General features: G+C 31.8%; 1 protein-coding gene across 7 annotated transcripts in view; it reads right to left on the reverse strand.

The window, feature by feature from the left end:
- Positions 1-14,068, reverse strand: part of PPP1R9A (protein phosphatase 1 regulatory subunit 9A) — a 459,269-nt gene that overhangs the window by 99,660 nt on the left and 345,541 nt on the right. For 4 of the 7 annotated variants that reach the window (XM_058296968.1, XM_023592373.2, XM_058296966.2 and 1 more), the window contains exon 6: positions 9,712-9,847. In XM_058296968.1, the coding sequence (XP_058152951.1) occupies positions 9,712-9,847 (136 nt within the window). Of the gene's footprint in view, positions 1-4,680; positions 4,747-9,711; positions 9,848-14,068 lie in introns of all 7 variants that reach the window. The other 3 variants (XM_071215169.1, XM_071215168.1, XM_058296964.2) reach the window with 1 other exon arrangement.

Below are 14,068 nucleotides of genomic sequence, written 5' to 3' on the forward strand. Positions count from 1 at the left end.
GATTTCAAGTTTTAGTCCATTGTGGTCAGAAAAGATACTTGGTGTGATTTCAATATTTTGAATTTATCAAGATTTGTTTTTTTGACCTAACGCATGGTCTATCCTGGACAATGATCCATGTGCACTAACAACAATGTATATTCTGCTGCTATTGGGTGATGTTCTATACATGTCCATTAATTTTGGCTGGTTTAAAGTATGATTCAAGTCTTCTATTTCTTTACTGATCTTCTGTCTCAATGATCTATCCATTATTAAATGTGGTATATTGAAATTTCCTATTATTAAAGTAGAATCATCTATTTCTCCCTTCAAATCTGCTAATAGTTTTGTTTTATATATTTTGGGGCTCTGCTATTAGGTGTATATATATTAATAATTGTTATGTTGTCTTTTTTAATTGATCTTTTTTCAGTATATAATGACCCTCTTTGTCATTCATAACAGTTTTGATTTAAAATTTATTTTATCCAATATCAGTATACCTAAGGAGATGTCTTTTGGTTACTTACTTGTATGATATATTTTTTCCATCCCTTCACTTTCAACCTACTTATGTCTTTAAATTTAAACATGCTCTTTTAACAGCGCATAGTTTGGTCATGTTTTTAAAATCATTCTACCAATCACTGCCTTTTGCCTGGGGAGTTTAATCCATTTACATTTAAAGCAACTATTGATAATGCAGGATTTTCTTTTGCCATTTTGCTATTTTGGATTGTAAGTCATATTCTTTTTGGCCCTCTCTTGTTCCACTTATGTCTACTTCCATATTTATGTGGCTTTTTGTATTGTACCATTTCAAGACACTTCTCATTTCTTTCTGAGTATATTTTTGATGTATTTTCTTTGTGGTTGCATGGGGTAAATATTTAATGTACTAAATATATAAAAATCATATATAGTTTGATACCAACTGATCTTCCATAACATACACTATACACTGTTTCTATATCCCACCATCCCTCACCATTTCTTTATTTGTTACAAAGTATATCTTTGCACATTGTATGTCCCAAACCATCAATTTAGTATATTTTATGCATTTTCATTTTAGCATCTATATGAAGAAGTAGAGTTATATAACAATACAATATAATAGTACTAGCATTTATAATTATCCATATGGTTTTATTTTCCAGAGGTCTTTATTTCTTTATGCTGCTTTGGTCCACTGTCAAATGTCCTTTCCTTTCAGTCTAGAGAAATTCCTTTATCATTGTTTGCAGGGCAAGTCTAGTGGTGACAAATTCCCTCAGCTTTTGTTTATCTGGGAATATCTTATTTGCTCCCTCATTTTAGAAGAAAGTCTTGCCGGATATAGAATTCTCGGTTGACAATCATTCCCCCCCACAGCACTTTAAATATTTGTACCCCCTGCCTTCTTGCCTCTATGGTTTCTGATGAGAAAACTGCACTTAATCTTATTGTATGTAGCTCAGACTCTCTCCTTATTCTTGGCAGTGGACAATATGATTATTATGTGTCTGGATGTGGTTCTCCTTGAATTTATCCTGTTTGGGGTTTGGGATTCACCGGGCCTCTTGGACGTGCCTCTTCATGTCTTTTGTTAAATTCGGGAAGTTTTTTGTCATTATTTTCTTGAATATTCTTTCTGCTCTTTTCTCACTTTCTTCTTCTGGGACTCCCATAATGCATATATTAGTATGCTAGAGGGTGTCCCACAGGTGTCTTGGGTGTTGCTCATTCTTTTTTATTCTTTTATCTTTCCATTCCTCAGCCTGAGTCACTTCAGTTGTCCTCTCTTTGATCTTACTGATTTTTTTTTTCTTTCTCTTTCACTGATTCTTTCTTCTAACAAATCCATGTGGTAGGCGGGAATGCAATCCTTGAGCCACATCTGCTTCTCAGAATGTTGAAATAAAAAAGACTCACCTTAACAAATTTTAATGAGGAAGTGGAGAATTTGGAACTCTTATTTACTGCTGGTAGGAATGTAACATGACACAAGCACTTGAAAAGCAGTTCTAGAGTTTCTTAAAAAGCCAAAACATATATTACCATATGACCCACTCCTAGATATCTACCCAAGATAAATGAAAACACATGCCTACACAAAGACAATGATTTTAATGTTTATAGAAAGAAAACAGTGAAAATACCCCAAGAGTCCAACAATAGGTAATAAATGAAATGTGGCATATCCCAACAATGGAACACTACTTAGCAGCTTTATTTATAATTGTCTATAACTACAAATTACTCAAATTCCCATTAACCAGTGAATGAGTAAGCAAATTGTTGAATATAACAATGGAATATTACCAGAAAATAAAAAGGAACAAATTACTAATAGATGCCCAACATGGATAAACCTCAAAAAGATTATAATGAATGAAAGAAGCCAGGCAAAAAAAAAAATTGTATGTACTTTGTGATACCATTCAAATAACATTCTAGAATTGGCAAGATTAACCTATAGTGTCAGAAAGCATATCAAATGAGTGACTTGGGCTGAGCATAAATGCAAAGTCCTATGAGGTGAATTTTGGAATAATGAAACTATTCTATATCTTGATGGTGGTGGTGATCCATCAAACTGTGTTGGAAACTGAGGCACAGTGGCCTCACAAAAAGAGACATGCTGTCTCCATGGCTACGCTTGCAACCTAAGGAATGTGGTAATTAAGAGTTCCCGGCAAATGGGATGAAACTGTTAAAGGCTGAAAGAAAAGATGAGCACATACCTTTTGTAGTAAATAGAACACTTAGACTTTGTACCTTGAAGTAAGATTTTTTGAGTTCCTTAGAGTTCCTTAGTAATGCTAATAGTTAACTGCATGTTGCTTGATGTCATGTAGGGTACGTGTTCCTGCTTGTTGTCACGTAGACTGGGGTATATAGAGAGCCCCTTGTAAACAATAAAGTTGTCTGAGGAGTTATTACTCGCAGACCCCCGATCTCAGCTCTCTCGCTCCGTTCCTTCCCCTTTTTTATTTCTTTCATTCCCGATACCCTTCGGGTCCAAATCTCCAACAAAACTGTTAACTTAAATGCACCAAAAATGATACGTTTTAGTGTATATTAAATTATTCATTAAAGTTGATTTTAAAATCTGAAATATGGATATATAATGTTTAAAATATCAAATTAAAGACTTAAGATCTGTGCATTTTACTCCATGTGAATTTTACCTCAATAAAACAGTTTTTAAAACACAACTTAGGAATTGGAATTTCAGAAATGAATTAGAGTTTTTACCACTCTTCCCAGTACCAACATCAGTTTAAAATGAATGGAAACTTTACCAGACCTGGCAAACCCTAATGAGTAAGCGGAAATACAAGGGCCAATGCAGGGAATGCATTTAAGGCAGAGAAGCCAGGAAAAGCAAAGGCCTGGGAGGCCACAGGAGTCCCTGTGGCTCGTAGGAACAAAAGCCTATGCTCCCCAGGGTAGAAATGCCGCTCATTCACTACGGCTTCTACATTTCAGGAAGGACTTCTTTACTCTCAGAGGAACTTAACGTTGTGAAAGAATTTGATAAAGTTCAGTTAGTATCTAGTATCTGGCTCATAAGTAAATATAATCACAATCTTATATTTGGAAAGAAACTAACTAAGAAAACATATTCAAATCCTTGCATCATGATAAATAATATAAAACAAAGAAAATGAACTGCAAAAAGATGGCATTAGGTAGGCAAACAAAGGTTCCCATGCTAACCTCTCTTTTCCCTAGGCATACCCCATCTCCCTATCTGTGCTCAGTGTTATAAGTAATGACGCTTTTATACATCAAGAATATTCCTAAAGAAGAACTTTTAAGGAAAGAAGGATGACCACTTCCTGCGGATGGTGTGTGTGTGTAGTTACATTGCTTGGTTAGATCAAGCATGGATAAGGACCTCAAATGAATATTTCTAAGGACTTTATAGTTCTGAGATTCAGTGACAAACAATTTACTGATATTACAGATTTGGAGATTACAAATCAAAGAATGTAATTAAATTTAATGATTTTAAAGATCCAGTCAAATTGGAGTCTGTGAGCAAACCATTATAAAAGTTTTTATTTTTCTTATTCTTCAGGATTCTCTAATCAACAAATACATTTAACCCCCACTTTTAAGCTCCACTATCTCTGCTGCTGGCAGCTGAAAGTAATAAGGACTCTATTTTAAAAAGCATAATACCTTTTTTGATAGTTCAGTATACCTACCATATAAATCATGCAAATGAGTACTGCTATAATTTAAACATATATGCATTTAGTTTTAAAAATATTTAGCCTTTTATTTTCATAAAAATTAAGAACTTTGAATCAAAAGATTCCTTGTAATAATGAATAAAGAGATAATATAAATTACTATATATACCCTGAATTGTATAAACCTATACAAAATGCATGTCGTTGTAAATTTTTTATCCTCTCTAATTTGAATCACAAAAGTTTAAAGTGTTAGGGGTTAAAAACATCCATGGTTATACATTAGGAAATGAGTTCAAATTGCAGAACCTGTGCCTAAAATACATGTTATATTTCAGAGTTAAAAACTACTATTCCAAATGATTATTTTCAAACTAGTATTCAACATACAAACACATAGCTCTACAAAAGATCTTCAGAGCATAGATCTAGTTAATAAGGCACACGGAGCATTTAATTTCACACATGAAGCAGGAAGGTACAGATAAACATTTTCTTCCAAAAAACAAACCTTAAGGAAATAGTTGTTATTGTTATTGCAGTTGCCAGAGACTCCTTGCAATTCAGTCACAGTGTTCTAAAATGGTTGACAACAAAAATTAAAGAAGGTGTCCCTCTTTACAAAGAGTAGCCTAATGATAAAGGACAGAGAAAACACTGAAGATCCAGTGCTTGCTGTAATACACACTAAAAGAATATTACTGCAGCTTCATAAAAATGCCCCCACTTTTAGTTTATCAATATTATAGACACAGGATAAAGTCAATTCACATTATTAAAAGGACATCCACAATATATTGCAATTTCTGGTTTACCTAGCATAAGCTGTTTCCAACTATGAACAGCAAATGGCATGAGCCAAATTTCCCTTTAATGTTTTACACATGAAAATCATAAACTTACAAACCTTCAATACTTACACAAACAATAGCCTTCATATTACTGTCCCTAATTAATATATGTTGATATAAGTAATGAAAGTGCATATCCATGTAGGTAGCTGACCTAAATTGCATTCATTTAAAATATTCTAATAAAATGAGCTCAAGTTGCCATGTTATAGTTATAATGATATTAATATTCAGTAATGAAATCAATCTGTGAAAGAGATTAAAGTATGTTTTACAGAGAAGGGCTCTCATTTCTGGAGTGATGACTAATCTTGTTATGGACTACTGCCTAAAGAGGCTATGAAATGCCATCTATAATCTAAGACTTTAAAATGTAATAAATATTATGTTCTAGGAGAATAAGAAGTAAAATTGTCATATGCTTTTAAAAGTGCATGTACAGTAGCTTACTTCAATTTGAACAATCATATCTATTTTCTAATTTGAAAGACTGATACTATACCAATTCATATTTCCTTTCCAGTCTAAGCCCACATTATTTCAAATTGCATACTGCTCTTTGATAGAAACAGACATCTAAAGTATACATATGTACCCCACATTCCACAAAATAAATACCAGAATTACGTTCTTCCACTACTGAAAGGTAAGCATTGACAGTTGCAAAGTGTGACAGGGGATTAAATTAGTTATTGGAATTAAAATCTAGTTGAAAAATTTACCATACCCCCAGAATTTCATGGGATAGTGCTGATCTGAGGGGTTTATTCAAATCCTCCTGGTTACCTTTTAGATTGTTAAAAAAAAAAAAAGGAAAAAAAAAGAAAAGATAAGAAAAGAATAATTCTACTAAATTACTAAATCCAGCAATAAAATCCCTAATCACAAATATATTCATTTCTGCATTCTCAATAGTTCAAATTTATATCTTCTTGTTTTTATTAGTGTCCTTCCTTTTTATCTTTTATTATTCAGCCTTTTTGCAGAGCCATTCCAATTTAAAAAAAATCAGAATGTTTAACAGACTGAACAGAAACAGGAATGCAATCTAAAATTGTATTTGCTGTTTGCTTATTTTAAACTCTTCTGGTTTAATTATTTGGGGGAAATTTTTAAAAAGCAGAATTTTTTAGTTTGAAGATTATAGATTTAAAATTCATATGGGTTATGACATACTTATTTCCTAAAGCAGTAAAAGAGCCATATCTAAGCATAAGCAGTACAAGATAAGGTGTTCTTATTCATAAATATAGTACTGATAGAGGACAATCATACTTTTACAACTTGGGGATATATTTCTCACATTGTGATATTTTCTCTGTAGCCAATTCCTCTCTTTCCATATGACAAGTTCCAAGTTACAATAATGCATGGATTATTTGATCGACACCAGATGCTATCTATCCTTCAGCATAACAATGCTGATCTAAGTGCTGGTTCTGAAAATCAGTTGGATGAATTTGGTTATGCTGTCTAATAGAGGTTTCTTGGCTGGTCCAGGGAATGTGAGAGGAGATATTGTCAAGTAAAAATGATGCTAATTTTGAAATCATAAGCTGGTTCTATACATTATAAGAAAAGTGAGAAATCAAGTGATTGATTACACATATTCAGGATCTGTTCTACCAAAGATAAGTAAATTAATAAATTTTCCAATTACATATGAAATTAACTCAATTATTCGAGAACCATTATCCACTAGATATTCAGTCTTGGTTCTTTATGTTTACTGGACATTTTACTTTTCATTAACAGAGAGAAGGCAAAAATAGAAAAGGAATATAACATTCAAATCAACCAATTTAATAATATTTGGTATTATGGGTAAAAAATAAATCTGAATAGAGTAGATAAAGTCTTCACTTTGGAGTGAATTTGTATTATTTGTACAACTTTCATATCTCCTGTATATAGAAAATTAACAGTTGGTTTTACCTGGCTATGTTTTGTGAGGCAATGTGTAATATACAAGAAAACAACACAAGTCAGAAAGGAAAATGAGAGCTAGACATGAAGGAAACGTTTCCTTGATCTTTTCAGTAAAGTGTGGGTTATTTGGAATAAGGTAGCACCTGATTTTGAAGAAAAAGTTTAACTTAAACTTTAATTTTTGTAAAGTATTTGTTTTTTCAACTATTCTTCCTTTTAAGCCCTATGTAACACTGTTTAGAGTAAAATAATTTACCAAGTGTTCTGATTCCTCCATGATTAGAAATATAGAACAAAGAGTCACACAACCTAAGTATTTGAAACTCTATCACCCTAAAGAAGAATCCTTTTTCCAACATCTTTTGTTACCCAGTTATTCAGTGTCTGCCTGAATACAGATAGACCCATCAGGAATGTACTCTCCATTCCATTCAAAAATAGCACAGCATGTTGCAAAAAGTCCAGATTCCAATCCTAGCTCTGCCAACCACCAGGAAAAACCTCAGGTCTTGCATTTCGAGATTAAAACAAATTTTTTTTCTAGTTATTGTAAAAATTAAATGAGATCATATAGTAAAGGCAGCTTACAAAGTGACTGGCACTGAAATTATCTGCTCAGGTGACCATCAACTCTGCTATTCTTATGGAAATAGGCAAATAAAAAACCCATAGGCAATATTCCATTCAGTACATGATATGCAACTAAGTATAAATAATGAGTAAAAACTATCCTTTTTCCATTTACTGAAATTATTAGAGAAAAATCCTTATTAAAAAAGGTTTATCTGTTGTTAGCTGCTTGAGTTTATAAACTTTTGGAGACAAATGGGATCAACTTCTCAAAATAACTGAAGTATATGGAATGTGGTCTAAAAATTTCACTTGAGGAAACTTAAAAAGACCTGACAATCTTATTTTCCCTCTTTTCTTGCTAGATCTGGTGTCTTTATTTGACAGACTCATATTATGTTAGGAGCTGGAAGGAATTTAGAGTACTAAGCCAATTCCTGTACTTTAAAAGCCTAGGATGCTTGGCTTACTCACTTTCACCACTTGATGTCACTGTACTTCAGATTCAAAAACTTTTTAGCAGCAGTGTGAGGAGGTCTGGGTTTTTTTAAAAAATCCTGCACAGCAATGACTCTACAATTTTAAAATAGGCTTGCAACCGAAGTAAGGCATTGCCTCTGACAAAACACAAAATATTACTGCAGAGAATTGAAAATTAGGTAAGAATGCAAGGTAAAACTATTGAGGAAATCATTCCTTTTTTAGTTTCAAAATCCAAGATTACATTTTCATGTATAGTATCTCAGCATAATGAGCAAATACTCGCAATTTCAAATGGACTCTGAAAGTGTAAAAATTAAATTAAATAATTAGAATTCTAAGAGTACCTGTTCACATAAAGTCTCTCTAAATTATTACTCTGACATAAAGTAAACCAAAAAATTTAAAAAAAGAAAAGTAAACTGATGTACTGCTTCTCATTTTCTACTATAAAAAGCAGAGGAATATGCTTCTATGGAATATCTAAGTGTTCATCTTGTCATAGTGTATTATCTCAGTGGGTGGAGACCTACACAGTAAACAAGAAAATATTAAACACGCCCCCCCCCAAAAAAAAAAAGTAGAGAAAATATCCTTATTTTAGTACAAATACAAGGAAACTTTCTATACATTTGGGTCAAAACAGTCCAGGCTATAAATACATGAAAAATATTTGAATGTCTGATTATTAATCTCTACTATGCCCTGGGTATAAACCAAAAAATTCTGGAAACAATATATTCAGATGAGCAGGGACTGAACATATGAAATACATTGTGCTTATAGCAAATGGAAGAGAAAATAATACTTGTTTTATCTGCATATTTATGTTTTATAAAATATAAAATGCAAAAATGAAATTGTTGATGTATATTTTGACTTGCCAATATGAAATATATGTACATTTATAAACACGTTTATAATAAAATGTTGTCCCAATATATCAATGTACATTTGGCATTTACATTAGAAAAAAGCCAGCATCTGTATTATATTATAATATACAAGACTTCCAGACTGCCATTTTCACTTGGGGGTTAGCTTCTATTCATTACTTGATCTTCTATAGAGAACAGGATACAAAATTATTTCAGTATGTATTTACTCTATAAAACATGAGCTTATGGAAAAGGTTTGTTCTTCATTATGTTAGCACGAATGACAGTGAACAGATTCAAAGAACATTCCCTCTTTCTAGAGGAAAAAAAAACAACCCTGGAAATATTCAGCAATTTTTGGTACTTTATTTGCATGTGTGTGCATGGATATGTGTTTTTTTTTTTTTTAATGTAGAGTACTTTCTGAATTTTTTTAAAAAACCACTACATGCTTGTTGTAGAAAATGTGGCAAAGTCTAGCAAATATAAAGCAAGGAAAGAAAAGCACCTAATGAAAACACTCAAAGGTGACTGTAACTTACATTTTGGTGTTTTTACCCTTTTTTGTTTCTTTAAAAAGTTGGTGAAAGATAGACTTACTTGGTTCCAAAGTCATCATACTGTAAAAACGATACCATTACTTGATTCAGAAGTTAATATCAAATGCAAGTAATATTTCTTTCTGTGGAGTTGAATTTTTGTTGACATTAGACATCCTCCTTGAGAAACTGCAAAAAATTTGTCAAACTGTTCTACAGTAGAGGCAGAGTTTTATAAAGTAGGAAAGGTAGTGACAAGAAATGTAGCAAAAAGAATGTTTCAAGTGATACTCACCTCATCATCGTCAGCATCATACTGGGCATAGTGCTGCTCAAGCATCTCTCTCTGGCGCCTTTCTTGTTCAAGGGTCTGGCTGATCAACTGGGCAACCTCACTCACTTGTCCTGGCTTTTCTCGTCCAATAATGAATCTGTAGAAAGGTTAAGGAGGACTTGTGTAGTTTGACTCTCTAGCAGAAAGAAGTGCTAAGAAAAGTAACCAAGCTTAATATCTGAGTGGGGTTCATCAAGCCTCAGTAAAATAATACCACTTTACCTCACATGGCTGCCTGGGTAGAAGGAAAGGTTAGCTGAAAAAAAAAGTGATTTTTTGGACACAGACCATAAATGCAAAGAAAGGAAGAAAGCAAATGACTATAAAAATATCTGAAGATTTATCATTTTGGGAGAAGAAGTAACATATGTAATCCATTCTATAGTACTTTATACATTTTTTATGTCAAACAAAATAGAAGAAAACTCATAATGTATTGTACTGTTGAACTTAAGAATCATTTCCATAATAATGTGCTCTTTACAATGCAAATATTGCTTAAAAAATTTTTAAAGTATGCCATAACTTGGGTGGGTAAATAAATGTAGAGGTACTGAAATTTCTGCTAAATTACTATAACTTTGGAGGTATAAAGGAGAAGAATGAGGAAACTATTAAATGTAGCACTTTTCAGTTTTTTTAATTAAAACTAAAATAATGGAAGGTGGTGAATTAATTCATCTCTTCTTTTGGAAAGGGAGGAAAAATGAGGGAGGTGTAGCTTCTAGAAATAAAGAGATAAATGGAAATATCTGTTGACATAAATTAATTCCTGTAAGAAAAAAGCCTAAAGAAAAATCAGGAATGACATTGAATTATTACAAGCTACAGTAACCTATGACACATCCTTGTAAACAAAATGTGTTATGTTCACCAAACTAATATTCACCTTTTAACATTTTTCAGAATAACATATAGTTGTAATCTTTTAAAAATGAAAACAATGTGTCTCTAGGATACAATTTCTGTATATCACTTAACATTATTATTTTGACTATGACAGAGTTTAACTGATGTTTCCCTCTGGTCATATTATACTTTGACATATTCAACTATAGTTTTAAGCAAAATAACTCACCATTCTCTGTATAAACATTAAAGTTCAAAATTTTATACTTAGATGTTAATAATTGTCTTTTCAGAAAGAGTTTATATAGTTCTAAACAGGACTGAAACTTGAAATCATTCTTGGGTGTTCATTTATCACTTGAGTTATTTATCTTTAGGAATCAAGCATAAATAAAATTTATAAATACTACAAGTTTTTACCTTTATTGAGGTATGATTTATATCTGATAAAAAAAATAAAAAGTATCTCTAAAATAGAAAATGTCTTTGATGGGATGACTTCACCAAAGTTAGCACCACTTACTTGCTCTGTGGCCTTGAATTTTATTAATATTTCTAAACTTTAGATTCCTTATTTGTAAAAAGTAGCATGACTGTAACAAGTAAATATTATATAATACATTTAAGAAGCATAACTGAGTACCTAGTAACTATTTAATAAACACTATTCTCTAGACAATGCATTATTATTATCTAGATAAGAGTCCATTTAAAAGTACTAATTATCCAAACTGTCCAAATTATCTCTTATTTGATCACACTAGTTTAAAGACGAGTTTGTGTTTGTGAATTGACCATAAGAAAAGGATAAAATACTTCTCTTAAAGTATGCTCTGAACACCTTAATTTCATTTGATACTGAAATATAAATTATGAATTAGATGGTTACTTTAAATATAATTTTAAAAATCTTCAAAAACATAACAAAGAATAAAGTCAGGAAAAGTCAGTTCCTTCTAAATCTCTATGACCAAATCCTTATTACCCACCACTGATGTTTCTACACAATTTACATCTTAAACATTATTCTCTTCAATTGAATTTAATAATAAATGTGTTTGAATCAGTCTGTTTCTAAACTTAATGTTCCTTTAAGAGAAAAAAATACATATTTTTTGCTTTTTTAAAGTTTTTTTCTCCAAGAGGGAAGGGTATGATCTTTTTATTATTAAGAACTAGCTATAAAGATTCAGGCAACAGAAGCCAAACTCTAATGGATTTTTAAATACAAAATTGAGCATTTATTAAGCTTATGATTATCAAAGGCAATACTAAAACTAAAATGTACAATTAGTGTTTATGTTTTCAGCATGGATTGTTTCCAGAGTTTAAACAAATCATCTTGATTAAATGTGTATTTTCTCACTAAGAACTGCCACCCTCTCCCCTCTCTGCATTATTTTAAATTAAAGAAACTGTAGGTTTACAGAGAACTCATGCAAGTACAGAATTCCCATATACCTCCCACCCACCCACACTATTTTCCCTATTATTAACACTTTGAATTAGTGTGGTACCTTTGTTACAATTAATGAAATAATATTATTATAATTATACTATTAAATATAGTCCATAGTTTTCATTAGGGGTCACCATTTGTGCTGCACAGTTCCATGGTTTTTTAAATTCTTTTACTCTGGTAACATATACAACTTAAACTTCACTCTCCCCCTCAGGCTGATATACAAGAGGCAAAGGCAAATAAATCAGTTTGTTCTTTTCATCTATTACTATTATTCTTTTCATCTATTACTATTAATCCATGTATTATCCTTTGGAGTTTAGATGACTAGATTATATGGGATTTATTTAATTAATTTATTGAATTGTATAGTGAGCTGTTAAGCAAAAACTAAAGAACTATAAAATTTCATTCACAATTTGCCAAATGAAAGCCATAAAGATCTCACATGCCCTGAATGAATAATATGAGGGGTTATGTCAAAAACGATGCTTTATGGAGGGTTTTTTTTTGACATTAACTGTTCTAATAAAATTGATACTAGTAAAAAATGACACTGAAGCAATGATGAAATTTAAAAATTCTCAATAAGGAATTAAGCTAGCCTAAAAAAGGAAAGGCTCTATTGGGCCTCACTAGTTCATTTATAAGCAATTCTTTCCTCAATCATTCTTTAAAGAGATATTTATTAAATGCATGCCAAAAACAAAAAGAATATCTACTGAATACATACCATAAAAATATTGTATCTTTAAAAAGAAAAAAGAAAAATAGATGTACAAGACCCACTCCCACTATAACTGAGCCATTTACTACAAAATCACAGTGTTTTTAAAGATTTCTATAAAGTAACCCATTTTTCCTCTTTTTGATTACATTGTATGTTCTTACTCTTAAATTTGTAAATAATGAACTTAATTCTAGTGAGCTTTCACTAGAGTTTACTAAAGTTTGCTGATAATGTTTAGAGGTTAACATCCTAGGCAACCAAACTTTTTGCCTTTCTTGTATTTGTATACACTTATATCATTTTCCTTTCTATTCAAAAGGCTAGATTAATAGAACATAATATATATTAAACATTTATTATTTTTTAAAGATTTTATTTATTTATTTAATTAATCCCCCCACCCCTCATTTTGCACTCCCTGTCTGCTCTCTATGTTCTTCTGGGTCTGCTTGTCTTCTCTTTGGGCGGCACTGGGAACTGACCTGGGACCTTCCAGAATGGGAGTGAGGAGCTCAATCTCCTGTGCCACCTCAGCTCCCTGGTCTGCAATGTTTCTTACTGACTCTCTTCTGTGTCTCTTTTTGTTGCATTACCTTGCTGCGCCAGCTTTCCTGCATGGACAAGCACTCTGTGTGGGCCAACACTCCACTCAGGCCAGTTCTCTGCTCAGACCAGCTTGCCACTTGGGCCAACATGCCTTTCACTAGGAAGTCCTGGGAATCAAACTCTGGACCTCCTATATGGTAGCCGTGGCGGAGCCCAATCACTTGAGCCACATCTGTTTCCCAGATTAAACATTTAAAAATTTAAAAATTCATCTATGAAAACTTACTTTTGAGAGCTATATCTGAAATATTTAAACTTAATTGTAAGCATTACCTTTTAAAATGAATTTTGTGTCTAATCTAATAATAATTCTAAGACTTTTTTTTCCTATGCTATATTTCAATGTAAAAAAAAAAGCTCGACTTTAAAAAACATGCCTAAAACATGCTACTTCAAGAATTATATTCTATTTAATAGGCATAAATTTTACAGTTATTTACCAAAATGACTACATCCATTCCAGAAATAACATTTCTCTACTTAATGGCTGATTTTGAAGTCTCAGATTTAAATGTTTAGGTATATGAATATTAAAAAGATAATCTGTGAAATCTGTATCAGTGATACTAAAAAGTCTAATCAAGCCAAAGCATCCTTTAAATAGTTTTTTAAATCTCCATTATTTTAATCTTCTTTTTATCAACAGCAGTTATGGACCACTCTCATGTAAG

This window comes from Dasypus novemcinctus, chromosome 5 (genome assembly GCF_030445035.2).
Source record: "Dasypus novemcinctus isolate mDasNov1 chromosome 5, mDasNov1.1.hap2, whole genome shotgun sequence".
NCBI lineage: Eukaryota > Metazoa > Chordata > Mammalia > Cingulata > Dasypodidae > Dasypus > Dasypus novemcinctus.